General features: G+C 37.8%; 1 protein-coding gene across 1 annotated transcript; it reads left to right on the top strand.

Annotated features, from left to right (window-relative positions):
• The first annotated feature begins 2757 nt into the window (after positions 1-2757).
• Positions 2758-5183, top strand: LOC309511635 (uncharacterized protein). The gene is made up of 2 exons (XM_082186861.1): positions 2758-2848; positions 3915-5183. The coding sequence occupies exon 2, from the start codon at positions 3932-3934 to the stop codon at positions 4808-4810; it is 879 nt and encodes a 292-aa protein (XP_082042987.1). The 5' UTR covers positions 2758-2848; positions 3915-3931; the 3' UTR covers positions 4811-5183.
• Positions 5184-10120: the final 4937 nt, after the last annotated feature.

Here is a 10120-nt window from a genome sequence, read left to right as displayed (position 1 = left end):
TGTTGTCAGATTCAGTGAAAGTTTGTTTCAACCACCAAATAAAAGAAATAGGCAATTGCAACACTTGCGATAAAAATTCTTTTATCTCCCAAAAAATGTTTTGCCGTAATTGAAAGTTTGTATCTCACAATTCTGACTTTTTTTGGTCAGAATTACAAGCTTATATCTTGCAATTTGGACTTCATAACTCACAATTGTGAGTTTATCGCACACAAAAAAAGTCAGAATTGTGAGATAAAAAGTCACAATTACCCTTTTTCAATTGTGAATTAATACCTCAGAATTCTGACTTTCTTTCTTGCAATTCCAAGTTTATCTCACAATTCTGAGAAAAAAGTCAGAACTCACAATTGTGACTTATAAAGTCTGAATTGGGAGATATAATTCACAATTGGGAGAAAAAAAAAGTCAGAACTCTGAAATAAAAAGTCACTATTTTTAATTATTATTCTTATTTAATGAATAAATACTTATTCTTATTCTTTTAATTTATTCTCTTTTAATTTCAGGATGTTTTTCCTTTACTTAAAATGATTGGTTAGTTGATTGTGACTCATATACCAAGTCTTGAAGTCCATGTGTAAGCTATTATAGAGTTAGTTCACCCCAAAATGTTGTTCTAACCTAATGTTGTTCCAAACCTGTTTGGAACAACATGAGAGTGAGTAAATGATGACAAAATTTTCATTTTTGGGTGAACTATTCCTTTAAGGGTTTTTGTCTCATGAACGTTGATGTGATGTTGTCAGAAGGTTAAGACAAACACTTTTTTTTGCAGCTATTAACCCACTTTGCAGCTATTAACTTTTGACACTTTTATAAAACATGAAATGAAGCACATGGCTGTAATGCTCACTTGCTTGTGTGTTCACAAAATAACAAGCGACTGTTAAAAGTGTTCTATGATGTTCACGCTTTGTCGACTAAACTGTGAGCATTGCATCTCCCATGGTTGGTCTCGAATAGAAGCCATCTCAGCTGTTATTTATGGAGACGTCTATGCACTTGCTGCTCCTTTCTCAAGTCAACTTATTACAATGTGTAGCCCATGGTGGAGAGAGACTGTAAGATCTGAACACACAGGGGGCAAATTCTAATAAATGTCAATTTCACAGTTTACGCTCTAATAATGTTCCAGCCTCTGGAGCATAGCAACGTCGTTCATGTGTTTTAACCAGCTGATGTCACCAGTCTCATTTAATTCAGAGTGCCAGTGGAATGTTGCATTAGTAAATGTTGAGCTTTCACTGAAAAATCAGTGAGGCGCACTCTAATTATGTCCTAAGGCCACCTAAACATACGCTACGCTGACTGGCATCATGCCGGAAAACTGCAAAGGGGTCGTCATGGGGCTTGTGAAGTCATTCTGTTTCAGAAAAATACATTGTGACAGTCATAATGTAGGCCTATACTGTATATGTATGATATACAAAACAACATAAGATCAATTAATCATAGCAACATATGTTTCTTTTTACATTACTTTATCTCATCAAAATAAGTTAAGCATTTTTTTTAAGTTACAGAAGATTTAACCCAGTTTAATTGAAGTTCAAATTACTTATAAAGCCAAGTTGATTGTAATTTTTCTTGGTAAATGAAGCTTTAAGTGCACACATATAAATATAACAAGACACATAATACAGTTAAAGTTAAAAAAAATAAAATAATGAAAAAGTAGTTAGGATTAGTCAGAATAGGCATATTTACAGATATGAACATTAGACATGAACAGTATGGATAATGAATAGAAGTGAAATAATAAGATGTAAAGAAAGCAGTGTTTTGTATGTTAGCCTACTTTTTGTTACCTTTTTGTTAAATTTTTGCTATACCAATTTTTATTTTTTTATAATAGTTTTATTGTTTAAGTAATAAACAGGTTCTATTGTGACAAATTATTCCATATAATGCTTTTATTCCCCGCTATTGGTTAATATGGGTTAAATGAACTGTATCTTGGGCAATAACATTATAAACAACTTTTTAAAGCCAAGACCCTTAAAGTCCCCTATGGTGAAAATCAAGCTTTTAATGTAGTTTATATGTCTATGTGGTGTTTTTAATCTGCTTTAAGACAAACCAATTCATAAGTCAACACCATTGCTGAGTATTTTATCCTTAAAACTACAGTGAACCAAAGACAGTCTCAAATCGCTGGTGTTTCTGACGTCACAAACTACCCTGTAACCAATCAGGTTAACGTGTGATGTCATTGAGTGGATCTCTGAGCTGTTGTGAGTGAGTGGAGGCGGGGATAATTTGCATATTCATGTAATCGCGTATACTAAATGAGGCAAGGGTGTAGAGTTACATTCAAGCTACTTTAAAGCATGATGCAATTTGACAGAAACTGACGTTCAAAATGAAAACAAACAAAATCAGATTTACACTTGTATTCATAATGTGAAACTAACTTTAGAGACTTCATAGTGTATTGTGACATTGTATTAGGCTATGTCTTGAAAAAGATTAATTTCAGCGGATTGTTTTTTAGAATGTATTTTCAAGAACGTTTTAATGATGTTAATTTCTAGGATAATTAATTTAGGACACAGCTTGGGCATGCAATCTGTATAGGCTGCGTCGTGAATCTCACAAGGAGAACAGCATGAAAGTGTTTGATCAGGCTTCATTTCCCCCCCGACACTATAACCTCCCTCTCTTCTCTCCTCCTCTCTCCTCTCCTCCTCTCCTCCTCTCCTCCTCTCTTCTCTCCTCCTCTCCTCTCCTCTCGCGCAGCATTGATGAGACCTGAGCGCGGCGCGCGGGTGGAACAGGACGAGCTTCCCTTAATTAACGGAGCGCGAGCCCTGCAGGAATGCAAGCGAGACGCTGCTTGGAGAAGGTAGGCGATGCCTTTATTTTCTGTGAGTTTACGGTGACACCAAATACGGAATTACAGATGAGGCACAAGACAGGCAACATCTTTTCCCCAAAGATTGTCATTATGACTACTTTTTCTGCGACTGAAAACCAGGAAACGCTTCACTATTCTGTTCATTGCTGATGTTCACGCGCCGTTTAAAGCTCCTCAGATTAAATATTACAAGTATTATTGACAGGATAAAGCGCACTTTTAGGAACATTTCTGGCGTGAAAAGGATTAATGAACTCATACTAATTAGAAAAATCAAATATTCTATTAGGCTATACTTAAATTGTGAATATTGATGGTAAAGATGAGACCGTGCAACAGAGACCGGAAAGTCTTACAACACATTTTATTTGTAACACATTTTTCCCCCTCAAACTTTTAAATAATATTTTAATATTACCTGCTTTAAATTAAAGTATAACTTATTTTTAAACTGTGTAAATGTCAAGTGAGTCGTAACCAGGGTAATTTGTAACAGTATAGGTTGGATGGACTGTAACATCTTTTGACGTGGACGTTTTAAATGTTGTGCTTAAATATATTATAGTAATGCTTAAAACATAACATACAGCGTTTGTTAGTTACTTTTACAATTGTAAATATAGCCTATACACTGTCTTATCTTTGTGGATCCAGTATAAGTACACTGAAACGTGTTGCAACCCTCCCCCATCTCTCTCTCTCTCTCTCTCTCTCTCTCTCTCTCTCTCTCTCTCTCTCTCTCTCTCTCTCTCTCTCTCTCTCTGTGTGTGTGTGTGTGTGTGTATATGTATATGTAAATATATACCATTTAGCATTTAGATGGAAAGCTTGTATAGATGGTATATATTAAGGTAAACAATATAACCTGCTGTTTCCATTAAATACCAGTTTTGTCATTTATCACTTTTAAAATGATCACAAATTACATTATAAGCCAGATGTGAAATTATTCTTTCTTCCCTCATAATATTTGTCATAGTATTTTGTGCTTTATCTAAAACTGAATGGTTTTTATTGTTTGTTATGAATTGTTGTTTTTGTCCTCATACTGCAGCATCTGCCTGCTATGAGATGAACATACGAATAGAAGTTCAAATGGCTGATCTTAAAGTCCTCTTTTGTGGTCAAGACGCTGTCCAGACCGATCACCTTGACTGGTCCCTAAAACACCAGCAAAGTCATCACTCAGTGTGTGTAGATGAAAGAGCCCTTTACAATGAAGAGTGCTGCCAGGCGTATCTGGAGGAGAATGTTAATGAGGCAAACAGGCTTTCAGAACCATGGACAGCGACTCTGCCAATTGGACGACTCTGCAAACTCAATGAATGGGGATTCGACGAAGAAGTTGAGGTGTGTTATGATGAGCAGTATGAAACAGCTTTTCCAGGTGTGGCTGACATTACTGACCATAAAGACGGTCAGTTGTTAGAGGAGGAGACCATCTATGACAACTTCAGTTGGAATTCATCCAAAGACCTCCAAGATGGCGCCCCGGAATGCTCCCTTCTTTCAGTTGACGATTTCATGGTGGATTCATCGGAAAAGTCAGTGGATTATGGATTTATAGGTGCTGTTACCTTTTTAGTTACTGGGATCTCCTTGGTTGTCATCTCCTACACAGTCCCACGTGATGTCAAAGTGAATCCCGACACCGTTTCCGCCCGGGAGATGGAGCGATTGGAGAGGGAGAACGCCCGAGTGGGTGCTCACCTGGACAGGTGTGTGATTGCAGGGCTGTGCCTCCTCACACTCGGAGGTGTGTTACTGTCAACCTTGTTGATGATCTCCATGTATAAAGGGGAGATGATCAGGAGACAAGCGTTTGCCTACTCCAAGCACCAAGCCAGACTGTACGGCTCTATAAATTTCAGAAGTGGCGCGAGCCCGAACGGTGCTCCTTCGCTTTTGTCCCTTGATGAAGATGAAGGTCCTGTTGAAGTCTTGAGTTGAAGCCAAAAAACATATCTTGTCAGTTCTTCAAATGATCATAACAGCTTTGTGATACTGTGATCTAATAGGACACAGTATAAATACGTTTTGTCATATTTAAAAAAATAAATGCGATAAATTACTACTAAATTTGAGTTGAAACTGAATAAACTTGACTACATTGGGTCATATCAACAAAAGTAATTTTAAGGGTCCAATCAGGTTGAAATTCTACACTTTTTACACTGTATGTAATGGACAATTAAATGTTACATCGATGAAAATGTAACATACCAACATGGATTTGAGTCCTGTTTATGTGAACAATGTCCTTGTGTGAGTTTGTGCATTTTTCCAAAGCATATGTTCTTGTAAATATATACAGCATGCTTTACTAGTGCAGTTATATAAGCCTCTCAATTGGTGTGATCAGTTCCTTTGAGTATGCAACTTTTTACTATCATAGAACCATGAAACTATCTTGCCAAATGCGCATTCATGTCATATTTAGCCAGTTGTCACATTGGAAAAGAAAAAACGCTTTTTTATTCTTCATTTTTTGAGGGGACCTGGCTTGGCAGACTATGTCTGACAGCTGACTTAATCATCAGCCATTGTATGAAAACCTCTCTCCAATCAGGAGGGACGGAGATTTATTCCAATGCCTCTGAAGCCAGTCAAATCTATACATTTGCATTCGCATTTGCATAAAAATGCCCACTATAAACAGCTTTGCAACAGAGGTAGAATGAATGCACACCAGGGAGATTTGAACTATTTTTTTGTGAGCTCAGTTTATTAAGAGAATATCTGTGGTTTTAATGCACATGGGATGCGGGAAATGTCTGAGCAGATGTCTCTCTCTTTTTCCTCTCTACCTCTCATCAGCGTGCCAGTGTACTGGAGGAGTCTCATGGGAAATGACTGCTCTATGTTTCTCCTTCCCAATAGCAACTAACCCCATTAGAGTCACACATCATAACACGTAATGACCTGAAAGAACCGAATCCAGAATGCAGACCGCAGCAAAAGGCACATACCATCGTGTAGATTATCATCCCCCAAAGCACAAGCTGTCAGAAACAAGAAAAGAGAATTAACCTGAAACAGTGTTCAGGATTTTTGAAAATATCTTCTTTTATGTTCAATAGAAGACTTAAGTCGTACAGATTTGGAATGACATTAGGGTGAGTAATAATGACAGGATTTAGGAACACTTAATATAGCAGAATCTAGACATATAAGCCTCAGGTTGCAGGTCAAGGTAAAAAATGTGTCCATGAGGCTTTGAACAAGCAATAGGCTCTTTTGGTGCTTCTGCTGAGGAGTGTGGTCCGTATAAGAAACGCTTACGGAGGGCCGGATCAGATTATCCCTCGCTATACACCAGCACTAAAGGCAAGATTCCTGACACCAGTGTTCTTTTCATCCCATTTCTACTTGACAGCACACACATGAGTGTTTTAACAGCCCCCTCGAGTGTCTGTTTGCGTGAGATCACTTACAGTACCTAGTGTATCGTTTGACGCTTAAACGAATGCTTGAAAGAAATTGCAGCTATTAAATCTGCAGGATACTAATATGTGGTTTTAATAAAGCTTAATGGTTCGCCATAAAACCAAACTCACACTTGTGCCCTTGATATGGGTGAAGATGGGTGGAAGGGTTGTTGTTGTTTCTGAGAAAAATGTCATGTATTTCTAGTTTGCACACAGCGGTGTGGATAGCAATTAATGAAATGTCAACAATGCATGACCACATCTACTGATTTATATGCCATTTCTCCTCCTCTGGCTGTCGCCGTCTCTCTTTTTGTTTCTTTTCCCCCCTCTCTCATTGGCTCTAACCAGCACTCAGTATAATAACTCAATCACTTAAAGCCGCTGGCATCAGGAAATGGGGCTAAATTGATTAAAGGGTCAGTATGGGTCAGGGAGTGGGTGTGGACATCGTCTCAAGGGACAAAGTTACGGTCATTGTGTGCACATACACACAATAAAACACATAGCTGAGCCATACCATAAATTGCCTGTGGCGCAGTGACATCCTAACATATCATCTCACTTTATTATTTGGATAACCAGCCCAGGCCGGTCTGAGTGAAAATATATCAATAAAATGAAGTCCATTCCAGACTGTCTGTGAGATACAGAGTTGTCAGTTTTACTGTATGTCATGTGAGTGACCCTTTGGCCAGCTCATCCGTTCTCCTGTTTTCTTTTATGTTTGGTGTAATTATTCGGCAAGACGAGTCATGTGGACATTCTTCACCGTTCGTGCTGTTTAATGGCCTGTTTGACAAATTGATTCTTGTTACCTAGAGTTTGTTGCATAGCAACAGTAAAAAATAAAATGTTATACAAAAAGTCAGCGACCATGAAGCAAAGTATGTCCAGTGAAAAAAGGCACTGGTTCATTATTCATCGCTTTGATTCGGGAGATCTTTGTGCATCACGGAGACCAAAGGATGAAGTCAGCAGCCTTAGTCACAAGGCTAAGCGGAAACAGAGTCAGGGAGCTGTATTAGTAATGTAGCAGCCGCACTTACTTCAATAGGATCTGAATTTATGACACCACAACTTAAGCGGCTGTTTCTCAAATCAGGTGGCGGAAATAAAGGCACCTTGGGGAAAAGCACAGTGCTCTATAGATAATTTCTGGGACCCTCGTTGTGCTTGTTGATGATGTAGTACTGTGACGTACTGTGGAGGAGAGTTTTGCACACGTTCTGTTTTAACAACAGAGTCCAATTATAAGAACAACACCCTTTAGTGAGCTTAAAAAGAGGCAAGTCAGTCATCATTTAATTAAATTTACATGATTTCAAATGGCATTTTTACATTTTCGGAACATGAAAAGCACAACTTATCTTTTTCAAGCTAACCAAAACAGCTTTTCTTTATCAAATAACACATGGTGAGCTAGTAGGTTGTTAGCCTGCCAACTGAAGCTTAACTGAAAACACTAAGAAAGAGGAACGTTTAAACCTTAAATGCTTGAGTTTCTCCAACCACCATTACATATTTGGGTCTTTAGCGACCCTGATCTATCTAACGCGGATGGATCTCTACCTGCCGCGATAAAACTCTCCTGATATTAGAGTAACAATTACAGAAGAATAAACTAAAGCATATTTTGTTACCTTTTGGAGCTTGGTAGGGTTCAGTTTGAGCAGATGTTTTATACTATCATCACTGTCTTCGTCAGAACTCATTTCACAGCACATTCAGCATCTGGCTCATATTCGCCATCTCAAACATATTCTCAAAACTATAATTTTCAACATCTTCAAAAACAGTATTTTGATCGCTGACAGCGTCTTCACCAGATCCACCATCAAGTGACAGTGACAGTAATATTTGATTGTGTTCAGTATTTGCTCTGCAGTAAATCACTGCCTGCGGTAACTATGAGTGAAACTTCACTTCATCCTTGTGTATCAGACATTGCCACCTTGTGGAATAAAGGTGAATTGCATGTATTTAGTCATTAAAGATTACATTTTTATTGTGCAGAAAAAAATATACTTACACTGTTACACACCTCAGGTTGTAAAGCGACCCTATACAATTTTAAAAATAAATAACAGCCATTATTTTATAATTGAATTGTTTTTTTTCTTATTATATTGTTTATAATTAATTTATTGAGGAATACTAAGAAGGTTGATGTTGAAGGTTGACTAAGAAGGTTGAGGAGGAGGGTAGTGAATGACGTCCTGGGTCACTAAAGACCCGAGGTATGCATTTAAAGGTTCATTTGACCTCTTTTAGTTTCGATAATATAATGTGACATGTCATTTAAAAGACACTAATTTGCATATTTTCATAACTAAACCATTTTCATGATAACTACACCAGAATAGAGTACCCATAACAAAAGCCAAAAGGGTTTCTAAGGTGTTTTGAGCACAACTGAGTTTGAATTTGAATGATGTGAGTCGTATGAAAGCATACAATAAAAAAAAGAGCATGAAAGTTCTCCCCTGACCCCACCCCTAAACATAACTGACTCTGAACAGATTGTACGAAAACGTAGGAATAAGATTGTACAAATTCATATGAATTAGCTACTAATTCATCCAACGTAAAATAGGTATAAATTGAAATGAGACTGTGTTGGTTTTGAGTGGCTGTTAGCACACTGAAATGCATACTTTCTCGAGTCATTGAAATCAACCCCCAAGTTTTTATGATATTTTTTAACCTGATTTATTTTCCAACAGGCGAAAACCGCCAGTTTATTATAGGTGTTGATAAAGTGAATAAAGTAATAATAGTAAGTATGAGTAAATAATATTCAATAATCCTACAATAATATGTCTAAGCCAGTAGATAATTAGTATTAAATTGCAATTTGAAGCATGCAATGTGAGGTGCTTTAATAGTAACGATTCTCTACTATTGATGCAACTGTGGGTCATGAGTCAATACAAATTGAGCTTTTCCTTTCAGTTCTGCCAATGCCATTTTCATACTGAGATGGTAAAGATGTTACGGACGCGGAGCAATCACCTTTTCACGGATTTCATGTCATTTCCTTACCCGTATTTTCCGGCTAATGAGTCTCATGAGAGTTGTGGTACCTTTCACATGCCAGCAGAGAAAAAGATGAGTTGGGGGGGTGACAGGTGATGCTTAAACAAGAGAAACGTACCTTACTAAAGACGTCAACAATGCAAAAAGCGAAGCCACATAACTTTCTTTCTGTGAAAAGAAAACAGTCTGCCAGAGCAGGGACTTTTCATCCATTAAAATTCAAGTTAAAGTTAATATCAGTCATAGTACAGATTCTGCAAGTATTTGTGTGTCTTTTTCACCAACAGGGAACGCCTCACCTTGTTGACTTCCTGTGCCTGTCGTTACACAGTGTACGTATGGATCTACAGTGATTGGTTGGTGAGTTAATGAGAGCCAGCTGGGATCCTGTTTGCATCGCCCACACAGCAGTGTCCCTTTCTCTCTCTCTTTCTCTTTCTCTCTCTCTCTCTCCTGTCCTGTTAAGGGCACATATCCATAGAAACTAAGTTTCCCTTGTTGCTAAGGAAAGAACCCTGCTGAGGTTTGAATGTGTGTAACATCAATTGTGAAGTCGATACTGCTGAGGTTTGCTGCTGAGTTAACATAGTCTAACTTTGTACTTCTAATTGTAAGCCTTAAAGAAAACAAGCTCTGGTTGTTGTTTTCCATCCATTATAAAAAAAGACCCAGTGGCGTAAATTATGTTTTCCCTCTGAAACCGCTTCTACGGTTTACCAAAGACTGAATTAAAGTTGGGAATTGCTTCAGAGAACTCATTAATGTGCATATGGACTCTAGACAGTGATGGATG

This window comes from Leuciscus leuciscus (genome assembly GCF_965113295.1).
Source record: "Leuciscus leuciscus genome assembly, chromosome: 12".
Classification (NCBI taxonomy): Eukaryota; Metazoa; Chordata; class Actinopteri; order Cypriniformes; family Leuciscidae; genus Leuciscus; species Leuciscus leuciscus.
The sequence above is the reverse complement of the archived record's forward strand: the minus strand, read 5'-3'. Positions and strand labels throughout refer to the sequence as shown.